This window comes from Hipposideros armiger, unplaced genomic scaffold, assembly GCF_001890085.2.
Source record: "Hipposideros armiger isolate ML-2016 unplaced genomic scaffold, ASM189008v1 scaffold_443, whole genome shotgun sequence".
NCBI lineage: Eukaryota > Metazoa > Chordata > Mammalia > Chiroptera > Hipposideridae > Hipposideros > Hipposideros armiger.
The window spans coordinates 341,936-366,293 of record NW_017731793.1 but is presented as its reverse complement, the minus strand read 5'-3'; the positions used below and the strand labels follow the sequence as shown (position 1 = coordinate 366,293).

General features: G+C 51.8%; 2 protein-coding genes across 6 annotated transcripts in view; one reads left to right on the top strand and one right to left on the bottom strand.

The window, feature by feature from the left end:
- Positions 1 to 9,098, top strand: part of YPEL1 (yippee like 1) — a 26,792-nt gene extending 17,694 nt beyond the window's left edge. For both annotated transcript variants that reach the window (XM_019665437.1, XM_019665436.1), the window contains exons 3-5: positions 1,519 to 1,562; positions 3,999 to 4,107; positions 5,974 to 9,098. In XM_019665437.1, the coding sequence (XP_019520982.1) occupies positions 1,519 to 1,562; positions 3,999 to 4,107; positions 5,974 to 6,063 (243 nt within the window). In that variant the 3' untranslated portion in view covers positions 6,064 to 9,098. The remainder of the gene's footprint in view (positions 1 to 1,518; positions 1,563 to 3,998; positions 4,108 to 5,973) is intronic.
- PPIL2 (peptidylprolyl isomerase like 2) overlaps positions 6,089 to 24,358 on the bottom strand; it is a 26,930-nt gene continuing 8,660 nt past the window's right edge. Inside the window, exons 3-17 of one of the 4 annotated variants that reach the window (XM_019665432.1) lie at positions 24,205 to 24,296; positions 23,267 to 23,356; positions 22,182 to 22,257; positions 21,284 to 21,444; positions 20,126 to 20,201; positions 19,371 to 19,477; positions 18,817 to 18,906; positions 18,491 to 18,524; positions 17,735 to 17,852; positions 12,624 to 12,680; positions 11,853 to 11,925; positions 11,694 to 11,756; positions 11,460 to 11,599; positions 11,091 to 11,213; positions 6,089 to 10,187 (exon numbers count right to left, since the gene is read on the bottom strand). In XM_019665432.1, coding sequence (XP_019520977.1) covers positions 11,117 to 11,213; positions 11,460 to 11,599; positions 11,694 to 11,756; positions 11,853 to 11,925; positions 12,624 to 12,680; positions 17,735 to 17,852; positions 18,491 to 18,524; positions 18,817 to 18,906; positions 19,371 to 19,477; positions 20,126 to 20,201; positions 21,284 to 21,444; positions 22,182 to 22,257; positions 23,267 to 23,356; positions 24,205 to 24,296 — 1,274 coding nt within the window. In that variant the 3' untranslated portion in view covers positions 6,089 to 10,187; positions 11,091 to 11,116. Of the gene's footprint in view, positions 10,188 to 10,226; positions 11,214 to 11,335; positions 11,343 to 11,459; positions 11,600 to 11,693; positions 11,757 to 11,852; positions 11,926 to 12,623; positions 12,681 to 17,734; positions 17,853 to 18,490; positions 18,525 to 18,816; positions 18,907 to 19,370; positions 19,478 to 20,125; positions 20,202 to 21,283; positions 21,445 to 22,181; positions 22,258 to 23,266; positions 23,357 to 24,204; positions 24,297 to 24,358 lie in introns of those variants that run through there. The other 3 variants (XM_019665435.1, XM_019665431.1, XM_019665434.1) reach the window with 3 other exon arrangements.

The window sequence follows — 24,358 nt, the reverse complement described above, 5'->3', positions numbered from 1 at the left end:
TTGGGGAAGGGGAACAGCCAAGTTGTTGTCCTTCAGTCTTAGTTGTGGAGAGCACAGCAAGCTCAGCTCCAAGCCTAGTCGTGCTGCTCAGCTCAAGGTGCCATGTTCAATTAGTTGCAGGTGGGCATAGCCACCACCCCATGCGGGAGTTGAACCAGTAGCCTTGTTAAGAGCGCATGCTCTATCTCTTGAGCCACCCGGGCGGCAGCCCAACTCAAGGTGCCAAGTTCAGTCTTTAGTTGGGGATGGGCATAGCCCACCATCTCGAACAGGCAACCATGTTGTTGGAGCACGTGCTCTCACTAACTGAGCCATCCTGCCCTGGTTGGCAGCTCAGCAGCAGCTCAACGGCAGCTCAACTCGGGCGCAGTGTCACTGGCCCATGTGGGAATCGAACCAGCGACCCTGTTGCTCAGAGCTCGCACTCTTGAGCAAGCTCTTAACCAACTGAGCCACTCAGGCAACCCCACATTTTTCACTTTAAAGGGCTCACACAATGTGTCATTTTATAGCTAGCTTTTCTTAACGGTATTCTATGACTGTCTTTCCATTCCCGCTCACACCAATCAGTTCCCATCCCCCTTTTAATGTCTACATGAGTCCTGGATGTGAACACTTTTTTGCTCGCTTGTCAATGGGCATCTTTCTCCCATTTGGGGGGTGGGATTTCAAACACTAATGGTGACCATTCTTGTCACATTTCCTCATGTACTCAAGCTGATTTGTTCTTCACAGTCAATTCTTAGAAGTGGGATTGCTGGGCCACTCAGTATGTGCCCTTCACACTTTGATATTGTCAACTTGTGTGCCAATCAACATTCCTCACACTCTTGAATTTGTGTTGAGGTGATAGGCACAGAAACCAAAGACATGTTCTCGATTTGGTTTGTATTTCATTGATTATTTTTGTGATCTATCTGTTCCATTTGGTCTAGAGCCTCAAAGTGGAGCAGACGAAACTCCCCCCCCGCCCCGAAGCTGGTGTTTCCTCTTGTTCCTGTGAGGGTTGTGGGAGCTGTGACCCAGTTATATCAGGGAGGTACAAATACCCTATTCTGCCTCATTAATAATCTTAGAATATGTGAATATGCTACAAGCTATTTCTTGTAACACTTTCCTGGTTTGATCTGTTACTAGAAGGTCCTTTCCTCCAAGTAAGGAGCCATCTTGGACAGTGACCTTTTTTATTTCCATGGAAAAGCCTGGAAATGTCTTCTTGCCCCTAATATCTGACAGACGTGGTGTATCTTGTCCTGGCAGATCGAATGAGAACACCTGGGCAGGCCCTCTGGGGCTCTAGGCACCCTGGGACTCCCCAGGCCCGCCTTTCGGGAAGACGCTTGTGCTGCTCAGGGCCCTGAGTGCAGCCACTTCATGCCCTGCAAGGCAACCCTTCAGCTCACGTCGAGGTCCATGACCTGAAACCCAGCTTCTCCACTTTCATTCCGAAATACTAAACTCACCATCACTTTTTGTCTTATCACAACAAGTCTTTTAAAACTTTTTTCTTCTTTGCAGTCCTTTCAGGGAAGTCAGGGACGTGCCTACCTCTTCAATTCTGTGTGAGTATCGCTGCATTAGCCTTGCAGACATGCAGTGTTTGCTAGCATCACATTTATTGCTTCTGTACATCCGTTTCATTACTCAAAGCTGGAACTCATAGTGTTCATCAGTGGTCTAGAACAGGGGTCAGCAAACTGCGGCTCTTTGGGCATGTACATGTGGCTCTGAAGTAAAATTAAAAATGAAAATAAAACTATCCTATTGGGTTTACGGACAAGTCATGATGCATGTTTGCAACAGATGGCACTAGTTCATTTTTGAAAGGACGAGTCATTTGCATCTGTTATTGCTATGTCATTAGACAGCTGACAGTTCTAGCTTCATTCTAAAAAAAATTGAGCAATTTGGTTGAGTTTTGGAGATTTTACAACAAGTTGAAGATGGAAGACCAAACTGCATTTTTGCCACATTTCATTGCTCTACTTCCATAAAGGGAAGAACACGCGTCAAGCTTGTGAAAAGTTGCATAAAGTTTATGGTGACAGTGCTCTACAAGAATGTCAGTGCCAACTTGGTTCACGAAATTCTGTGCTGGTGATTTTTATCTCAACGATGCTCCTCAGTCAGGGAGGCCCACCGAGGTTGATGATGGCAAAATAAAGGTATTGATCAAGTCAAACCCGCATTACACTACACAAGAGATTGCAGAAACATTAAACATCCATCATTCAAGCGTTCACGACCACTCGAAGAAGCTGGGATACGTAAGCAAGCTCTATATTTGGGTTCCGCATGAACTCAAAGAAGTTCATTTGACAACGCGTATAAACATCTGCAATATGCTCTTTAAACGTGAGGAAAACGATCCTTTTTTGAAGTGACTGATAACTGGTGATGAGAAGTGGATTGTTTACAACAATGTGGTGCACAACACGGTCCCAACGTGATGATTTGCCTCAAACAACATCGAAAGCAGACATTCATCAAAGGAAGGTTCTGCTCTCAGTGTGGTGGGATTTTAAAGGTGTCGTGTTTTTCGAGCTCCTACCAAGGAACCAAACAATTTGAATGTGTACTGTCAGCAATTGGACAGTTTGAATCCATCATCCAGAAGTGTCCAGAGCTTGTTAATTGTAAAGGAGTTGTGTTCCATCGCGACAATGTGAGACCACACACAAATTTGATCACCCATCAAAAATTATTGGAGCTTGGATGGGATGTGAAGCCACACCCACCATACTCACCTGACCTTGTGGCGTCAGACTTCCACTTGTTTCGCTCTCTTCAACACTCCTTGCATGGTATAACGTTCAATTCAGATGAGGCTGTAAATCAGCACCTTGTTCAGTTTTTCACAAATAAAGATAGGTCCTTCTATGAACGAAAAATTGTGAAGCTCACTGAAAGATGGCAAAAGGTTATCGAACAAAACGGGCACTATATCATTGATTGATCTTTGTTCTTTATATAAATAAATGACCTTTGGAAAACATAGACAAAATATGTCATGACTTTTCCGAAGATCCAATAGTTTCATTTATAAATTTTTTTTAAAGGTTTTATTGGGGAATTGGGGGAGGGGAACAGACAAGTTGTTCTTCTGTTCTTCAGTCTAGTTGTCGAGGACGCCACTTCACTGGCCCGTGTTGGTATTGTCATTGTGCTCTTCCCAGCAGAGGCCGTCGGTCACCAGCCTTTGGACGGCCACTCACAGCGGTTCACGGCAGCTCACGCTGGCTGCCAGCCACTCACGGTAGCTCATGGCAGCCAACTGCAGCCCCACTGCAGCCTATGCCGTCTCCGGCCACTCACGGCAGCCCAGCTCCAGGTCGAGCTGTTGTTCACACTCTTAGCTGTAAAGGGTGCAGCTTACAGGTGCATGTGGGAATCGAACTGGCAGCCCTGTTATTCAGAGCTTGCGCTCTTACCAACTGAGCCACTCAGCCGGCCCTCATTTTTAAAAATTTTAAAGGATATTCACATAATGGTGATTTCATTTGTTTTATGGTTCTCGAATAATTTTTAAATTGTTGCGAGGGACAGGATTGGCTCTTCCGTCTCAAAGTTTGCCGACCCCTGGTCTAGAATTACCCAGTAAAATTTAAGATCTTACGTGATCTTAAAGAACTCTCTCTCTAACCTGAGAGTTTGGGGAAAGCATAATACTCTTAACTGAGGAACTAGCTCCTGTACACGTGCTGTGGTTTCTTTCCCATTTGTGGTAGGTTTTGAGTTTTGCTACTGCAGAGCTGTAGTCACCTCCTCACAGCCTGTCCTGTCCTGGGGAAATGAAAAGTTGTTCTCCTAAGAGGTGGTGGTGAACAGGGGGTGGGGGAAGCGGGGAGTTAAGAAGAAACACTGCTGCATCTCTGGTAACCGATTGGTTCAAGAAAGCAGGGGCTAGGGTGGGAGTTGGGGTGCCCCCTCCAGGTGGGGGGTGGAAATGCCCTGCGAGGGGAGAGGATCCCCAGCAGCTGCTGCCTCCTTCCCTGCAGGGTGAATGTGGGCTGTGGCCCCGCGGAGGAGAGAGTCCTTCTCACTGGCCTACACGCTGTTGCAGACATCTACTGTGAAAACTGCAAAACTACGCTCGGGTGGAAATATGTGAGTAACCACCTTGTTTTCTTCAGAGAATGCAGATTTACTATAATAAGTAAAACATTTACAAACAGAAACAATATTTGCAAAGGCATAAGATTCCCTCTGGAAGTGTGATCCTATCAGTAAAAGAATACATTTTAAAATAGCATTTCTTTTGAGCCAATTAAAGATGTCTGGGCATCCCTGCATTTGCAGGGCAGGAGTGAACAGCCACGCTGGTGGGGGGCAAACGGCCCCACCCCACAGACCCGGTGCTCTCTGAAGACCCCATGGAGAGGGAGGTGGTTCCCGCCCATCTGGGGGACACTCACTGGCCAGCCAGGGCCCAGGGGAGCTGATGTTATTTTGCAATAGTGATCACAGCAAACTCTCTGCAGCACTTGGTGCCTCGCTTGCCAGGGAACCCCTCCACCCACAGGCTCTCATCCTCAGCCCCTTCTTGGTCCTCACACCTGTGCCCGATGTGGCCATCTCACCCCATCTCTAGCCTTTACCTCCTGGCTCTTCCTCCCTCCTCCAGGCTTCCTGCAGGTACAGGTGCAGCCGCCCTCACCAAGGCCTGGCCTCCCCCTGCCTGCTGGGTGCTTAGCCCTGACAGTCCCTCCTCCTTCACACTCTGCTTATTCTTCTTCCCACCTCTCAGGCTGACCTGCCTCTGATCGCAACCTGTTTTGACCTCCTGTTTGTTGACAACTCCCAAACTTGTCCCTCATCCCCAGCTTCTGTCCCATGTACCCAGTGCCTCCAGCCATCTCGTGCATGCCCCCAGCCCAGACTCAGGATTGGAGAGGCCCGTCTAGAGTGGTACCTCCTGGAAGTTGTCTTCTGCAGCCATTCTGGTTTTGTCAGGGCCACCTGCTGTCCCTCCTGGAATTTTCGATCATTGCTGGTGTCTCATGTCCCCATCAGATATGAGGGGACAGAGTCCCCAGCATGGAGACAGGCTCAGTGAGGCCTGCATATTCCCCCAGCCCTTGCACATGCTCGCCTGTTCCATTCCAGCACTGGCCACCCCCCACTCCCCAATAAAGGGCCTTCTTTCTCCCCGGCATCTTTGGACTGTGTCCGGGACTCTTGGTGCAGTTATCTTCACTCTCCTTTAGAGTCCCCAGAAGAAGCATCTTTCTCCTCTTCTACCTTCCAAATTTCTCTGCATGTGGTAGGTGCTCATTAACAAACTTGAGGGCCAGCCGAGTGGCGCATTGGTTAAGAGTTGGCTTGGGACGCCAGCTCTGAGCAGCAGGGCCCCAGTTCGGATCCCACATGAGGGCCAGTGATGCTGCGCCCTCTACAGCTAAGATGGTGAACAACAGCTCAACCTGGAGCTGGGCTGCCGTGAGTCGCTGGCAACTGCGTAGGTTGTAGCCCCTGCTGCAGTGGGCTGCTGTGTGCTACCTTGAGTGGCTGGCAGCCAGCGTGAGCTGCAATGAGCCGCCATGAGCGGCCGTCCAATGGCCAGCGAGCGACTGCCTCACCCAGGGACAGCACAATGATAGTACCAACATGGGCCAGTGAAGCGACATCCTCCACAACTAGACTGAAAAACAAAAGGACAGGAACCTGTCTGTTCCCCTTCCCCGATTTCCCAACACTGTTCCCCTCCCCTAACTCCCCAATAAAATATTTTTTTAAAAAGTTGAATTCATTTCCCTACAAGTTTCACCATAACTTGACTACAAGTGTACCGGAGGCCTACACTGCTCTCCATGCCTCCCGAGACAGACTCCTCCCAGCCATCAGCCTGGTGCAGGGGACATCTGAGGAGACATAATACCATAGACTTATTTTCTCTGACCAAAGTATAATGAAGTTGAAAAATGAAACAGAGTCTGTCCTGAAACCTTCTTTTCTTTCTACTTTTTTTTCAAGGAACATGCCTTTGAGAGCAGTCAGAAATATAAGGAAGGGAAATTTATTATTGAGCTTGCCCACATGATCAAAGACAACGGTTGGGAGTAAAGTGAAGACTTCCTGTTCTCTTCTGAATACTATTTTGTGAAAGAGACTGTAATGGAATGGAAACAGGAGCATCCTGGATGATAATACTTCTTGAACTTGAACCTCGCAAGCCACCTCTCCTGACCATTCCCATGGGTAAGGTTCCATCCGGTCTATGTCCTCTTCACACATGTGATCTTTTCTGAAACATTTCAATGACCTTTTCCTAACATCTCAAGTTCTAGAGAAAGAAGTAACCAGCTGATGACTTATCCATCTAGTGAATACCTTTTTTAACCTATGCCTTTAAGATAGAGTTTGGCTGTGCTCTTTCATGTTCAATAGAAACCAGACCAATCTCTCCAGACTATAGGGACAAGGTCTCTCTAGAGAGCGGGGCCACCCTTGTCACTTAGAGTGGAGGTGTTGTAGCCCACTGTTTTCCTCATTTGCAAAATTACAAATTGGTTATTCCTCTTGCAAATGAGCTTTTGTCATAGTGCTCATTTCAGAATCTTCCAGAAGCAGTCAACAAATCTGTATACAAAGGGTGTTTTTGTAGCCTTGTTCAGTCAAAAACAGGACACCAGTGATAATATTTTAGATAAGCTATAGATAGAGGAATGTGTCTAATGGAACATCTTGTTTACTTAGGCCAATACCTTCCTTATGTAGAAAGCAAGGGAACCAGTTGTTAGCAAAGACTGTCCCAGGGCCCTGCAGGTGCATGTGTCTATCAGTCGCTGAGTGGCTGGTCCACGGAGTGAGTAATAGTTTAACACACTGGACTGAGTAAATCGGATTTCCTTTTCTACTCTGATGTACTTGAAGAAAAATAATTATTTTTGCGTTTGAAAGAGGCCAAAACTAATAGGATGAACTTCCAAACTTGAGATTTGCTAGATTGTTTTAATATTTTCAAAAAAGGTTAAAGTTGCAAGGCAGGTTTAAGTTTCACAAGTGAGATGTTTGGTTTGCTTGATGGGTCCCCATGCCCTGCCTGGTTCTGTCCCCAGGGCTGACACAAACGGGCCTGGACAGTCCCCTAAGTCCTGCGTTTCTGCCATGTATTTTAAGTTCTGATCCACCCGTGTTTCTGCAGGGAGTGGGCACTATGCAGGGATTTTGGCCAATTTGCAGAGAATGGAGGCCAAAAAACATTCCCAAATAAGTTTTGGTTTTCACTGTTCTAACTCGATGCCAGCTGGTGGGCCAGGCATTTGGAAAGACCTTCGGTGTGGTCACCATGGCATGAGACTCACAGGACCCCAGCACCAAGGGACAGGAAAAGGGCCTGGGGGAGGCAGGCCGAGAGGAGAGCAGTGTGCCCAGATGCTTCTCAGCCTGTGGGATGGCTCTGAAACTGCCTTTTAGACAAGGTTAGTCCAGTGGCAACAAGTGTATCTGGCAGGGGACAGTGAGAGAAGGGAGGCCCCTTCCCTGACTCCAGCCTCCCCTGAGCCTAGAGCCCCTTGCCTGTGCAGGCACTGGTCTCTCCTGCCCGGTTCTAGTTCAGCTACTCACCTAGTCCCTTTCGGCCCCATCTCTGCGTGAGTCGAAGCCTTGGAATGTGGGAAACATTGCAGCCCTGAGCACGCGGACGTCAGGGCTAGTGAGCGCATGGAGGAGCCCCTGACATATGCCTTCGACTATGAAGGGAAGACCTTTGTACAGCTGTGGAAGCCTCTGCACTTGGCAGGTGCTCCACCTGGCTGCTGCTTCCCTGAGCTGGTGTCCCCACAGATCTAGGCCGTCCTGGCACATCCCCATGTATCCAAGTTAGTGTTCGGCTATGCAGCCTTCGAGCCTCCGGGGCAGGGTCACTCTTGTGGCAGTTATTCACGGTGCTCTCGCTGCCATGGACCAAAATCTGAGGATGCTTCACTCGCGCACTGGCATTTGAAACAGTAAACATCTGCAGCTCATCCTTAGTGAAAACGTGGAAGGGACTGAAAGACACCTTCCTTGAGGAGTACCAAGCATTGAAAACGGCCTGAACTGACATTTCCCTTCTCGTCTTGGTTCCTCTGCAAACCTCAGTACTGTATCTGGAGGCGAGGACCAGGGAAATGGGGCCGTGTGACAACTGCAGGGGCCGAGGGCAGCTGCTCCTGAGCGCTTCTCCGTAAGAGCTTCACTTAAACTGAAGAATCTTCTAAAATTCTTCTGACCAATCTTTGTATATACTAAACATATTTAAAGCTTTTATATGTTCTGGGCAAGTATACTGCTCCTTCGATTTGAGCACTTTGGTTTTTGTATCGTCTTTTGTGATGGCATTGAAACCCTTTCCTAGTGGTCCTATGACTTACTTGTATTTTTTGTAATTGATGCCAACACTCTTACCACTTTTTTGTTGGTCTTTTGCAAAATCCAAGCTCCTTTTGAAACCAAATGAACTGTGAGCTGGCTTCAGGGAAGGATGTCCACAAGACCATGATGTGCTGGTAAAGTGCTGGAATGTTCCACCTTCTTAAATTCCTAAACAGTAAATATCATCCCTGACTTTTATTTAAATTATTTAAAATATTTTTTCCTTGAGAGGAGTGGGAGGTGATGCCAGGATTATAAATGCATTTAACTTAAACTACATTGAGTCCTCTGGCACAGTACATTTGCTTTAGAAATGTGGTTTAGTTTTGTTGCTGTTTTATATATACACATATATATAGTATTTTTATACCTTAGAGCTTATTCTTGATGGCATCTGTCAGATATTAGGAAGGATCAGAAATGGGAATTTTTCAAGTCATTTAATTTACTTGATGACCTCACCAGGTACTTACAAAATCCAAGTGGTTTTAATATCTGGAAAACTACAATTTAAGCTCCAAAATGACCTACAGAAATGTAAACCCTCATTTGTCAAAGGCGCTGGGCTAGCCTGTCCTCCTGCTGTGGGGCGGCTCCGTGGGGCTGCAGCCTGGGCCGGCCCAAAGGTTTGTCCCTGGAGCAGGACTGCCAAGCTCAAGTGTACAAGCTTCCCTCGGCATCCCTGTGTCTGGCGCTTGGTCCTGTGTCTGTAAGAGGTTTACAAATAAAGCTTCCATGTCCAATGTCTCCTATTCAGTAGCACACCTGTCTTAGGCACTCTGATCATGAGGGATGAAGCCCTGGTGTCCCACACCAGGAACAAAGGGGTCTGGGGTCCCTCTCCATAGGCGGCTTTGGTCCTGTGCTGTCATACACGGCCGTCATCGCAGAAGCAGCCCCTGTAGCACTGGTCACCAGGTTCCCTACCTGTTTGGGGCCTGTCAGCGTGGCCCAAGAAAAGTCTACCCTGCAGTTAGAGGGCTGCGGCTAAGCTGCACTAATCTCCTGCTTCTGAACTGCTGAAGGGTGAGGCCCCTTCCCCCAAGGAGTCCAGAAGCCCTCGGCATACTATACCCCATCCCCAGGGCCTTCACCCTGCACTCTGCCTAGCCTTCTCTTACTGTGAGGCAGGATTTTGGAGAGAGTTGCTGCCAACAGCAGGTAAGCCTTTCACAAGTGAGTTCTCAGATGTGTGTAGCTGGGAGGGGGTCGTGAAGAAGTGAGGGGCCAGGGCCTGGCTAAAGGTGCAGAGGGGCTAGGCCGTCACTCTGTGCAGCTCAGGTCCCTGGCTGACGGTTATGGGAAGGGAGACTGCAGAGAGACAAGCTGTAGGCAGGGCACAGACCTTGTTCTCAGCAGTGAAAAGCCAGTGACCGGCCTGAAGCAAGATGACAACGGCTGGCGAGCTTTGGGAACGTGACATGGCATCTGTGTGGACATGCATGAGGGACACGGACAGAGGCAGGTGAAAGACAAAGGGCTTGGGCCTGAAGCTCAGCATCAGAGAGGAAAAGAGCCATGGACGTTCTGGAATGATAAGCTGTCGAGGCTTACTGATGGAACTGAGGTTTGGAGTGAGGAGGAAAAGAAGAATCGAGCCGAGTTAGAACTGGGGGGGGGGGGGGGGGGGGGCGGGGGCCTGTGTCAACCCGAGGACCATAGGCATTGAGAGAGGATGTGAATGGTGGACTGTGACCCTTTCAGAGCCCCAGGGCTGGAGGAGATGGGGGTCCCAGGAGGAAGTAGCTGTCCCCACGCTTCTGCAGAGGCACTTCAGGAAAGCTGAGGTAGCGGTGTCAAGGTCAGCAGAACGGAAGCTAGGCTGGCACAGGCTGCAGAATGAATGGAAAACAAGGACGGGCAGGCGAGAATAAGTTTTTTGAAGACATTTATAGAAAAATAAGATCAGGGAAGGCATCTTTTTAAGTTAGGAAATGCTGGTGCAGCTGGCCCGGAAGCTCTAAGAGCTGGGGCTGAGGGTCAGTTTTGGAGCATAAGGACGGGCCCTGAGGGTGGAGGGGAGGTAGGGGCGAGGGGGGCATGCCAGCTCCCCGGGGCCTTCTGCACGTCCATCAGGAACAGCAGGAGCCAGCTCGCTTCACCCACGCATGGTCTCGTCACCATCCTGAGGCAGACAGGTGTGCAGTGGACATGGCTGTGACCGCCCATGGTCCTTGCTGGGTGGGCTGGACTCAGCAAACCCAAGCACAAGGCGACAGAAAAGGTTTTTGGAAATAAACATCAAGGTTCTAGTTCAGGGTCCTTAAACCCAACGTTGTCAAAATACAGACCTTGGAGCCCTGCCCCCAGCCTCTAGGTCAGAAAGTATGGGGTCTGAGAATCTGTGTTTTTAACAAGGTTCTAAGTGACACCACTGGTGAGGGACCACAGTGAGTAAACAGTCCCTGAGAAGACGATGGCAGTGAGTGGTGGTAAGAAAGCCGGGATCAGGAGACACAGCCCTTCCTCCGGCACCCAGGCCCACACCCCTGGCTGGTCTAAGGGCCAGACCCAGTGCCTGGTAGTGTAAGGCGTGGGCTCAGGCTGGGCCCACGCCTGGAAACAGGGCCAGGCCACTCTGCACTGGGTGTAGGATGAGGGAGGACCATGGGCTCCTGGGGTCAGGAAAGGGGACCCAGGTACAGGCAAGAACTTTATTAAGAGTCGCAGCCCAAAGGGCAGGCTTATGAGGGCAGAAAACTCAGGGGACATAAGACCCAGCCCTGAGTCCCTACCAGGGTCCAGAGCAGCAGGCCCGCTGCTACCATGAGCTGAAATCCCCAAAACCTCGGCTGGGCTTTTTCTTGGCCACGGGGACAGCTGTACTGGTTGATGGTTCTTCTTCTGCTACCCGTTTCCTGGGAAGAAAAGAACCAGACTTCAGCTGCCGTGGGGGGTACCAGGCCCCGAGCTAGGAGTCACGTCCCCACATGTCACCCCCGACCCCGAGTCCCAGGGCCTGGACTGAGGTCCCCAGCACCCGCTCACTACTTGAGCCAGTGCCTGGTGCCTCCTTCCCCACCACCAGCAGGCTCTGACCTGTGGGCATCGGTAAGCATGTGGGGTGAGCCATGGAAATGGACGCCAGCCTCCACCCTACTCACGTGGCTGCTGGGCTGATGTACTTGCCCACCCCTTGGCGGTATGTCGGGGGGCCCTGGCTCCCTGGCTTGGGCTGGCTTTTCTTCACTGTGCTCTCTGGGGCCGCCTCCTCGAGCTGCGTCTTCTTCCGCTCCTCAGCAATCTGAGGTGAAGCAGGGCAGCGTCTGTCCCAGAGCCCCGCAGGCCAGGTGGGACTCCCCGGAACCCCTCCCCATGTGGTGGCCGACCCTCCTCACCTGAGCATCGGCCTCCTCATAGGGGTCCACAAACACCGTGGTGGAGTCAATGCGGATCTCCTCCTACAGCAGAGGGGAGGCGAGTGAACAGGGCCCCACACCCCCATGCCTGCCCAGCACCAAGCCGGAGGAGCAGACACTACGTTCTGGGGTGCATACCTTAGGGCGATCAGTTTTGGGGTCACTCTCCACATTCTCCATGGCTGTCAGTGTGTCAAAGCCTCCAACAACCCTGCGGCAGAGAGACGGGCACCTCTGAATGTGCCCAGCCCTGGGCACCCCAAAGGCCAAGTCCTCATGGCATGCCAGGAAGAGGGGCTGAGAGCGGGCCCAGGCTGCGGGCCCCCCGAAGGCCCCACACAGGCAAAGGGCGCAGACAGACTAGATTCAGAAAGACCCACAGGGCCGGGACAGGACTTTGGGCCTGGAGAGGAGGGCCCAAGAGGCAGGTCGAGCTGGCTGGCTGCCTGGCTGTCAAAAGTTTTACAGGGGCACAGCACACCCATTGTTTCCACGCTGTAGCTGCTTTTATGCTACAGCCACAGAGCTGAGGAGTGCGATGGGGACCACAAGGCCACAGAGCTGGAAATACCACCTGGGCCTTCACAGGAAAAATCTGCTGATCCCTGGACAAGAGGATGGAGAGAAATATAAGAGGCGGCCCAGATGGGTGACTCGGGACCATCCAAAGGACAGCCCGAGGGGTGGACTCTGGGGTGGGCTGCTACCAGGCGGGGCTGAGCTGGCCTCTCCTTAGCCAATGTCCCCCGCCCACCAGAGAAGGCCCAAGCCCCCACTTCTGCACGGCCACGGCCTTAACAGGACAGTCACAAGGACAAAGGAGGGTAGGTCCAGGCCTGGGAGCGGCCCCATCTGGGGAAGGAGCCTGCACTCCCAACACCCCAGACCTCACGCAGCAGCGTCTCTTACCGCCCAAAGATGGTGTGCTTCTTGTCAAGGTACGCGCAGGAGCGAAAGGTGATAAAGCTGGGGAAGAGGACAGGAGAGTCAGGAAGAGTGTGAGAACTGCCTTGCCCGGGCTGCCTTGGCCCTCAAGGCCACGGGGCACAAGCCAGGACACAGACGGGGACACACACACACACACACACACACACACACACACGCCCAATCCCACAGGGAAGCTGCTCACTTGTGTGCTCGGCCCCCACTTCCTGCTAGGGCAGGCTGTCAATAAAGGCCACCCAGGGGCCCGAAGCCCCCCGCTTCCCAGGAGAAGGCCTAGGGCATAGCCGCCAGAAAGGGGCAGGGGAAGCTCTGCCTCCAGGCCCAACCACTGCCAACTTCCTGTCAGGCACACACTGCCCAGAGCCTGGAGGCAGCAGCTTCTCTGGAGAGGCCGCAAGTGGAAGACCAGAGCCCATTCCATCAAGAGACCGACTAAAGGACCAAGGACTCTGAACCAGAAGAAGCAGGAAAGGGAGTAAAGACACTGAGACACGGGTACACGGACAGAAACGCTGACCTAGAACACTTTCACTTCTGATTTGGTATAAAAATGAATGGAATTAAAATCCCTGACTACACTAATGTGTGGATGGTTGGGGGTGATGAAGGGTCTTGTGTGGGAGGGAGGGAGAGAGATTAACTAGTAACTTCAGACTTTAAATAGATGTACTTGGCCTAAGGCCATGAGTAAAAACATTTAACTTCCAAATCAAGAGAAAGAGGAAAGGAGGAAATGAAATATTTAAGAAGGGTAATCAGAAAGTACAAATTAAGATAATAGCAGTATACTGACTAGAAAGTTAAGTATAGCACTTAAGATTGTCAGGTTGGTGCTAGCCGAGTGGCTCAGTTGGTTAAGAGCTTGCCCAAGAGCACAAGCTCTGAGCAACAGGGTTTATGGTTTGATTCCCACAAGGGCCAGTGACGCTGTACCCTGAGCTGAGCTGCCGCTGAGCTGCCAACAGATGGCAGGATGGCTCAGCTGGTGAGAGCACGTGCTCCTAACAACAAGGCTGCCAGTTTGACTGGTGGGCTACACCCACCTGCAACTAAGACTCAACTCGTCACCTTGAGTTGGGCTGCCACCCAGATGGCTCAGTGGTTAGAGCATGCGCTCTTAATAACAAGGCTGCTGGGTTTAACTCCCACATGGGATAGTGGCTATGCCCGCCGGCAACTAATTGAACTCAGCACCTTGAGCTGAGCAGCGCAACTGGACTTGGAGCTGAGCTTGCTGCTCCCTCCACAACTAAGATTAAAGGACAACAACTTGGCTGTTCCTCTTCCCCAATTCTCCAACACTGTTCCCCTTCCCCAATTCCCCAATAAAATCTTCATAAAAAAAAAAAAAAAGGCTGTTAGGTTGAATTAAAATAAACCAAATCTAGGTGTATGCCATTAAAAAAACAGCCCTAAAACTTCAAGAATCTGAAAGGCTAAAAAACAATACCAGACAAGAAAGGAAGGCAAGAATTGTTCCAGGGTGGATACCATGCATGAAACCATGCATGGTTTCCAGGCGGACAGGCCCTGCTGCAACACAGCGCACTGTCACCTACTTCCTGACAAGCCACAGACACACACAGCCAGTGAGGGACAGAGGTCTCTACCCCCAAGCTTTATCGACATGGCATCACCACGTCCAGCCAGGGACAGCTCTCCTTCCAAGCCCACCAGGTCCAACCAGGCAGGCCAGGGGACAAGTCTCCATGGCCATCAAAACCTGCAACTGTCAGACCTGAGCTCTGGCCACCAAGCAGGTCTCTCTGCTGCTAATTTCTAACATAGTTAGGGAAGCTTAAAAGAGAATGAAATAATCCTGAAGAAAAAGTCAGGAAATAGAAAAATACTGAAAACGAAAACAATGATATGACAGAAAATAAATAATGTCTACAATTAGTTCTTTGAACTAGGAAGAAATTGAAATAACCAAGGATCAGCAAGCAAAGAAAAGGGAAACACATGCCCTCCCCATGTAGACTCAAATGTCCTCCATGGTAGAGAGTAAGACATGAAAGTAAGAAAGGAGAGAAAGAGAAGAGAAACCAGGAAGAAGTAGTTAAAGATGGAAACTGAAAATAATTACACAGAAGTAAAAACAGACAAGCCTTTCATAAACCATTACGGAGAAAAGGAATACAGATGTGTTCAGGAATGAGAAAGGAGACGTGAGCACAGGGGAGACACCAGGGACACAAGTTTGGAAATCGAGAGATGGAGGAATTAAATTCTAGCAAACTACAAACTACCCAGTTGGCCCATGAAATGGAACCTGACGAAAGAATGAGCATGAATGATCTGTAAGCCGTCCTTGACCGCTAACTTAACAGGCAGCTGTCTCCAGTGTAAGTTAAACTACCCCAGGCCATAAAGTCCCAGCAGGCTCATCGTACACGGGCTGCACCCTGCTAACACTCAGACCGATCAGACCAGAGCAGACCAGTCTCCTGTATGAAGATAGTGGCACACAGTAAAAAACCGTAGCCAGTGGAAAAGCACTGCACAGCAAGAAACAGCCCGGGTTGACTCTAGGACAAAACAATGACAGACAGGCTGGTTGACCCGGTGATTACATCCACAAATCCAGGAGGAAAAGAAAATCATATGACCATAGTAACAGATGCTAAGAGAAAAGCATCTGGAAATTCCACAACCTCTCCTAAAAAAGTAGGCCCCACAACAAATGTGATCCCATGGCTGACCAGCATGTCAGGCCTGACAGTGAGGTGACTGATGTTCACACCGGAAAAGCAGAGAGGACACCACCTTGTGTTAATAAACGTGAATATCTAGAAAACTCAAGACACTCAATAAAAACTATTTGAATTCTATTGGGTTGTCGGAAAAGTCATGATGTATTTTTTCTATGTTTTTCATTGCAAAAATGTGTCATGACTTTGCCGACAATCCAATAGGAGAATTTGATAAAGTAGCTAGATATGAAATCAACAGATTTTCTCTATGTGTGCAATAGAATTGGAAAAAAATTCCATTTACAAAAATATCACAAATTATAAAATACTTAAGGAGTAGGTTTATCTGAGACCCATGTGAAGAAAAATATAAAATCACACTAGAAAATATAAAATATCCATAGGGAAAGTCAAGCCAAATTCTTTGATGGAAGATGTCATATACATGTCTACTCTTCCAAAACATAGATGTCACATCATTCCAGTTAGACTCCCAACAGAATTTTCAAAGCTCTAGATAAAATGATCCTAAAGTTCATATTAGAGAATAAACAACCAAGTAAAGCCAAAAAATAATGCGAAAACAGTGAGGGTGAACCTACCTACAGGACTTCCTACAGAGACAGCCAATAAAATCAAACAGGTATAATATTGGTGCAAGAACAGCAAACAGGCAGTGAACTGAATAGAGTCCAGAATGAGATCCCAATTTATACGCAAATGTGATATATGACTGATGAGGAGCCAGGAACCTCTTGTGGACATCTGAGGAGGGGCATCTCTCTGTAGGGCGCTCTCGGAGGAAGCCCTGGTTAAGGACGTACAGGAATTATGGGACAATCACCTGGATCTAGTCATCTCTAAGCTAGGGGACCATGGGATATAAAAGGGCAGTGTTCCACCCTGTGGGGGCTCCCCACGGGAGAGGTCCAGAGTCCATCCCTGCTCCACCTGTGCCCGTGAGGCCTGGGGCCAACCAGTCAAGAGACAGGTAAGAGAGCTCAGATGGGCAATCTCTGCATAGTCAACAGCGACGCTGCAATTCACCTGGGAAAAGGAGGGATGACTCTATAAGTGATGCTAGAACAACTGCAAGAAAATAAAACTGCTTTGTTCACATTCATATACAAAAATGTGTAAATATGTAATACAGAAATAAAATCTTCCCACCTCCAAAAAACTTAAGCCTTCCAAAAATTGCAAGAGACCCCACATACAATCGAAGTGGGGAGACCCCCTTAAGTACAACTGAAAACAAGAGAGATACTGGAATATATAATATTTAAAAATATTGTATCATTCCAAACAAATAAAAATATCTGGAAAAAATATTTGGAATACAGATGACTTATCTAAAAAGCTCTTAGCCAGAAAAATATACACCACCTAATAAAAAGTGGACAAAAATTAAACGGTCCATAAAAGTACAGGTAGGAATTAAGGATTTTTAAAAACTGTAAATAATGAAACTTAGATGAAATCATAAAGCTCCTGGAGAAGATGACTAGGGTCAATTAAGAAAGAGACAGACCCCCATTTAAATGGAACCCCCTCCCCAAATTCCTCCAAGCCAGATGGTTCTGTAGGTAAATCCTATCAAACATCCAAGAAAGCCGCCAGGGCAAACTGCCCTCACTGGCCTCCATCATCAGCCTCAACATCACCCAAACCAATCTCCTGCCCAGCCTTGGTCCATGGCCTGTGGCTCCTTCACAAAGCAGTCTCCTACCACGGCCTCGCAGACACCCCTCCACCTCTGCCAGGCTGGGTCCAGCCACTCCTCCCCCCACACTTGCTCCCGGTGGGCCCCTCACCCCCTGCCTTTACATCTGGACGTGGGGACACCCAGGCCTGTACTTCTAGCCCATCCGCACCTTCTTAGCGCCCACTAGGACCAAGTTGGGTGTGACACTGAAATGTTCAAGGCACAATTCCCTCACCAAGTCCTCCCATTTCTATAAATACACCACATCCAACGGCTGCTCAAGCCAGGCCTCAATTCTGGTCCCTCCTGCACAGCTACCCCTCCCTGCCACTCCCTGGCCCAGGCACCCATGCCCACACCCAAATCTGCTTCCTGTAGCACCTTTTCCAGGAGACCTTTCTGGGTCTCCTGGGAACTCCCGACATCTATTCCTTCGCAGGCACATGCCCCAAGGTGCAATGCTACCTGCTGATTTGTTCTGTACACAGGTGCACACGCCTGCACCTGGGCAGGTCTGGGCCATGTCCTGTGAGTCTGGCACCTCCCCAGGGGCGTGCTGCACACCTTCTGGATTGGATTCAGGTCAAGCATGACCTTCAGGGCAAGGCTGACAGGGAACGTGCAGGGAGCCCCAGGCCTCCTTCCCAGATCCATCCCACAGCTGCCCAGCAACTCACAACTGAGACTTGTTGGTGTTGGGCCCCGAGTTGGCCATGCTGAGGATGCCTCGGCCCGTGTGCGAGAGGTTGGGCCGGAACTCATCTTTGAAGGGTTTTCCCCAGTATGACTCCCCACCTGGAAGAGAAAGAAGCATAAATGGAAGCAAGAATGACTGGGTCCTAGCCCAGGGCAGCCAGCAGGACACAGCCCAGCTCTGGAAATCTGTGCTGAGTCTCAAGGGGCACTGGGCACTGCTGGGATGGTGTCTGGGGCAGAGGCACCTTGGGGGGCAGCCCTGGCCCTGAGGGACCCTCATCACCAGCCCCCCAAACCCTTCGGAGCACCTGCGTGGGGCCTGGCCCTGAGGATAGGGAGTAAAAGGTGAAAGCCACAAGTCGTTATTGCTCACATCACACAGGATGAGGGAGCAGGCCTGGGCCCAAGCAGATGATAGGCTGAGGGGGGCTGTGAGAGCAGTGGGAGGGCAGCTAGCTGTCTGGGGTGGGGCAAAACCTCCCTGTGGGCTCCCTGCAGCCTCCCTTGGTCCGCTGACAAAGGTGGGTGCCCCAGAGGCGTGTGGAGGCAACATGCTCCCCTACAGGCCTTACAACCATCTCAAAATGATAAAACAGGGACATGCCTGAGGTCAAAAAGCACATTGGTGGCTGGTCTATCAGATTTCACATCTGGAACTTTCAGAACGCTCCCGCCTTCCCCCTCACAGCTTAGAGGGCAGCCACAGCTGCCCAGGGAGCCCCAGCACCAGTACCTACCTGTGCCTGTGCCAGTGGGATCACCCCCCTGGATCTGTAAGAACAAAAGCCAGTGAGCAACCCATACCCCAAGACCCCACGACCCTCCCACGGTTGCTCACCACACTGCTCATTGACGGAAGCAATTCCCCACCTGCCAGATGGGCTCAAGGGGGTCTGAGCTGTTGGTGAGGACAGAGGCCCTCCAAGGCCACTTCTCTACATAAGCCAAGTGTGGCCAGGCTGTGGACTAAAGGGATGAGCCCGCAGGTTCCCTGCCCCTGAGAAGGAGTCACTTACAGGATTCACCTAGTCCTGTGCAGCCAGTGCTGACCCACGTCACTCACCACAAAGTTCCTGATGGACCTGTGGAAGATGGTGCCATCGTAATACTGCTTCTTGCATAGCTTGATGAAGTTTTCGCAGGTTTTTGGGGTCTGCAAAATAACCAAGGTGCTCCTGTGAGGCACAGAGCAGCCAATGGGAGGGTGATGAAGGGCACCTGGGCCCGGACAGCGCGGTGGGAGAGGGTCGGCTGCCTGGCCCGGACACAGTGAGGACACTTGCAGCCGCTGAGCCCCAGAGCTACAGGGAGCCTCGAGCAGAGTGGTGGGGGGAGCCCGACCCTTTGTGTGCTGGGTGTGTGCTCGGCCGCCCAGACCCAGGCTGAGGCAACGCAGCACACAGCTGACAAGGTCCCTTCTGGGGAGGGAAGTGGGGTACCTCACCTTCTAGAAGACAGAATTTTCTACTACAAGCACATCCTAAGTGCAGCTTCAGTTATAAGACAGAATTTTCTAGAAGACAGAATTTTCTACTACAAGCACATCTTAAGTGCAGCTTCAGGTATAAGACCCCAGAGCCACCCTGGGCAGGGGGAAGGGATGGCTGCCACACCCACCATGTCGCAGTGCAGCTCCAGATTGAGGTCGCCCCTGCTGGTATGCAGCCGCACGTAGCCCTTCTTCTTCACAAACTGGTAGCGCAGCACGTCCTCATCAATGGCGGCTGCAAGCAGAGGCCCAGCTCTGTGCCTGCCCTCAGCCTGGGGGCAGCCATACCCCATGCCAGACACGAAGGCCAGGAACATAGCCCCAGCTCTGGGGAGAGCCCAAGGGTCTGCCCTGGCCAAGCACAGGAGGAGGAGGGGGCACCGAGGGGCTCAGCAGTTAAGGGGGAGATGCTGGAAAAGCCTGGACCCAGCGTGGGAGAGGACGGAGGAGGGGAGTGGGGAGGCGAGAGTTGGTGGCTCAGGGGATGGTGGTAGCTTGACGGGCCAAAAACACAAGAGGAAGAGGGCTTGGGGACCATGCCAAGGGCAGCCTTGGTGGAGGGCCAGGGTGCCGTGGACAGCCTGGGCAGAGGCCAAGGTGTGTGTGTGTGTGGGTGTGTGTGCCAGGGGGTAAGGGGTCCCAGCAGGCAGGACAGGGCAGGGGGAGGGCCTCCTGCCCCCAGGATAGCCCACACTACAGCCTCCTCCATCCCTGGCACAAGCAGTTTCAGAAGGACTGTCCCTCCTGACCCCTCTGGAGCTGCCTAAGAGCCCACGAAGCCAACCCGACAGAATGATGCTGACTGAGGAGGCAGGGGGCAGGGCGCCCCACCTCGGCCACTATTAAGCAACTCCGCTGGTGATGGAAGAGCAAAGGCAGCTACCTGCTTCGTGCGTGGTCTCTGGAACCATGGCGGTGGAGGTGAAGGAGGCGCTCACCTTCCCGGTGGAGTAGTGGGCCTGCCAAAAAAACCACGTCAGCACGCCAGTGGCACCCTGAGAGGCCTGGGGACATGGAAGCTACGTGCCCCCAGGGCTCAGGGCCTGCTTGGCACCTCTCCTCCAGGAAGGCGTCCCTGGCCACCACCCACAGACACCAGCAGGAACCTCCTGGGGACAGGACCGCTCAGCCCACATTTGCCTCTCCCTAAGGGCCCAAGGAACAAGGGACTCTAGTTTCTCATTAAAGGTTTTAAGTTTCTACAATGAACACATTATATTTTTAATCAGGAACATATAAGCCCCAATAAATATTTTTTTATCCTAGGCAGAGGTAAAAAAATAAAAGGAGGGATTTCTCCCCATGAGAAGGAAGTACACCAAAATGCTAAGAGCTATTGTTTTAGAGCAGAGAGATTATGAAACGCACTTTCTTTTCTTATTTTTGCAAATTTTCCTCAGATCCCTACCTCCCTGTCCCAAAAGGCCTAGTTTGCCAGTTCCTGCCTGAAGAGGTGAAGGGCACAAATCCTGGTGCCATCACTGCCAACTGAGGCCTCAGGGCCAACTACTGGGTATTATGAGAAATTAACGTGCCTGCCCAGGTGCGGAGGGTACCACGCAGCCCCTGGCACCACTTGTTCTCCCCCTACGTACCATGGCACCCCTAAATCATCCCTACCATCTTTCTTCCTGGGTTTACTCTGGGCACCAAGTAACCAGCTCTGTACATCAGTGACTGCACCCCAAGGGACAGCCCCCCTGCCGCCCACAGACCCAAATGCCTGAGGCCACTATGTCATGTAGAACCACCAGAGCCACCAGGCAGCTGTCCACCCAGCATGTCCGTTCCGGGCTGCCCAGCTTGGGCCAGAGCACCATGCAGACCCTTCATGGCTGGGGCCACCTTCCCTGAGTGGCCCCCAGCACACCTATCTGTCACTCCCAGCCTCCTCAGTACAGCTGTCCTCTGGGCCCCCAGGGGCACCTCAGTTCTGGGGCTCCCAGCCACCTCCCCTCCAAATGTATCCCAGAACCACAAGGAGGGGCTCTGATAGGCAAGGTGGCTGAGCTGGCAGCTGTGTGGCCCTCTGCCTACTCACAGCATTCAGCTTGTCCACCTTCTTCTTCTCTGGGGCTTTCATGGTAGCTGCCAGGACCTCGTCCCCTTTGAACTCCTTGTAGAGCTCCTGCAGCGTCTCTCGGGTCTCGGCATTTGTATTTTTCAAATAATACGATGGGTCCTGTTTGGCCTTTTCTTCATCTACAAAACAGCATGGTGGCCTTGAGCAGCTGAACCCCCAGGAATGTCCCCAGATGTACGTCACGGGGACAAGAGGCCAGAGCCAGCTGCAAACAGCAGAAGCCCTGAGGCCAGAACACAGGCCATCAAAGTGATGGAGTTGCTACAAACCCAGGGAGGCACGTGTGGAGGGAGAAAGCGAGGGCGCAGCCCAGAAGGGCAGCCGTCTACCCGCCATGGCTCCCACTGGAGTCGGCTTTGGTCTCTATTCCCCAATAGTATCTAGGAATAGCCCGCACCACAGGATCCTGGTGATGGTGACCAGCTAGCTAAGCAGTAGCCACACTCACAACCCCTCACAGGACCAGCCTACCAGCCTAACCATATGTCCCTGCAATGAGAACAGAGACGATTTCTAAGGATTGAGGACAGGGCCCCATCCAGGCACCTGAGGGCCCCTGGAGCTGAGTCTTGAGTGGGGAAGAGGCAGTGGCCAGGCCTTCCCTACATGAGGCTGTAGGCACCTAGGTGTAAAGGCCCAGCTGGCACCCACCGTATCAGGCCCCCTGTGGGTGGGGATGGGCCAGGGTGGTCCTGCCAACCTCAGCACAAGAGAAGGTGAACATCAGCTCAGGAAATTCCAGGCCTACCTAGGCTTAAGCGAGGCTCTGGCCCCAGCAAGGTGGGAGCTTTGCCCAGGGAGCACTGACCCATTTCCCCCAACCCCTGGCACCCGGACCAGCTCAGGCTGTACGTACCTGGGTCTGTCATTTTCAGGTTATTCTTAACATGAAAGAAGTTGGAGACATTGAATTTGTCCAAATTGGTGGGGTCCTGCAGCAAAAAGAACACGTGCAGCAGAGTGAGCCCAGCACTATAGCTGGGTCCTGGGCTGTGGCCACGTGGCTGCTTCAGGCAGCAAAGAATGGACAGGTAGCATGAGGGTCCTGGGGCGAGGAGAGGAGACTCCATCTGTCCTGTGGCTGCTTGGAGGCCTTGTGGGTTGAGCAGGGAACAAGGCACCAGGGGATGGGAGAGGACTCTGCCCCAGGCAGAGCCACAAGCAGAAGTGGGGTGGGGACAGTGGCATGAATGGCTAGCTGTTCACCAAACTGCATCCGCTCCTCTCTAGCACACAGCTGACATGTGTGCCTTGCTATGAGGCAGCCACAGTATGGATAGAGTCTGCTGGAGGGGACGTGAGCAGACATAGGGCGCCCACCTCCAGGCCTCCCACATGCTGCCCTGCACTCCCTTCAGCCTGGCTGCCAGACACAGGCCCCATAGTGCTTGGGCCCTGACTACAATAAGCCCACCCCTTTGGAGGGAGCATATGCTGACCTCCAATTAGAATGCGACAAGCCACAGAAGGGAACATCCCCATCTAAGTCACCCCCAGATTTTCTAAGTCCATGTTTTTCATTAAGTCACTCAGGGTTCTCTGACACCTACAGGGGTGCTCTATACTCAACAATGGGGTACAAATCACACACCAGGCCTTACTCTTCAGGGTGGGAAGAGAGTCAGGACTGCAAAGGGGCCACTCGGAAGCCAAGATGTCTCTGGGGACAGGAATGAGGGGCCCTAACACAAGCGGGGACAGGCATCAAAGGGGGTGATGTGACAGCCAGACTGAGGAAGTGGCGTGTGTAAAGGCCCAGGTAACTGAACACAGGGAGGGCGGGAGATGGGGGCACTGCCAATAGCAGTTGGGGAACTGCAGCCAGGCAGGTGGCAAGGAGGCCACCGAGCCTGGATGGACAGGTGGGGCTGGCAGAGGGGAGCCATGCCAAGGCTCTCGGGGTGGTCCCTCCTGAGAACAACAGTGGGAAGGGACACCTACCTGGAGGGTGATGATGTCCTGCCTGGAGAAGGGCTCGTCGGTCAGCAGATCTCGAAAGTTCTTGGCCTTGATATTTAGCTGCTCCACTGCCTACAGCCAGAAGGAAGCCAGCTGTTACAGTGCCTGTCCCCAACCTGGCCCCGGGAGCCCGCAGCCCACCGAGATGACGGCACCATTCCAGCAGTGAGGAAAAGGATGGGACAACCATGTACCCGCCACAGGCTCATAACAACGGCCCTGCCACTGAGGGTGGGGCTTGCTGAGCCCCAAAGACTCCAATTCAGCCCTCTGAGCAAGGCTCCTCACAGGACACTCAAGTGACACACGTCTTGTACATCAGCAAACAGGCTCAACGAGGCCGCCCATTTTTACTAAGCCCCTCTAATTCATGCACGCTTCAGGCAAGGCATCACTCCGAGTCACTAGGGCAGCACTGGCCACCCAGACCCTACCAACAGCCAGGGACAGGCATGAAAACAGCTCAGGGAGGGCTTCCCCAAAATGTGGGGCCCACACCCTGCTGTCTGTACCCTCCACCGGCACGCGCAGAACAAGGGGGCTACTGTGGAAACTGGGGCCTCTTCTTCCCCACACCCACCCCCCCAGCCCGCATCCACTCCTCCTGGGGACTCTGCCAGGAGTTGGGGGCTTGGCCCTCCCCTGGAAGAGCTGGAGCTCTCCCTCAGAGCACAGATTCCCTCCCACAGCCTAGCCGGTAAGAGTCTCTGCTGAGGGTGACTGAGGAGGACCCCTGGGTACAAAAGAACTACCTGGGTTTCAGGACCAGAGGCCACAGCGAGGCCCCGCCTATTCTGGACTGTGCCGGTGGCTCTCAGAATGTCAGCTCCATGGGGACAAGCTGTGCCCACCGCCTAGCCCAGGGTTCCCCAGAGCACGCCCCTGAAGAGCCTGATGCCACCCAGTTCCTGAGAACTCACCTCGTAGGCATAGACATTCCCGGTGGTCCTGATGGCTACGATGTGGGTGTTGTTGGTGAACACGGTGAAGAGCACCGGGCAGTGGTACTTGTCTAGCGAGAAGGCACACGGAGGGGCCAGTCAGAGAAAGACCCAGGTCAGATAATGGGAGAGG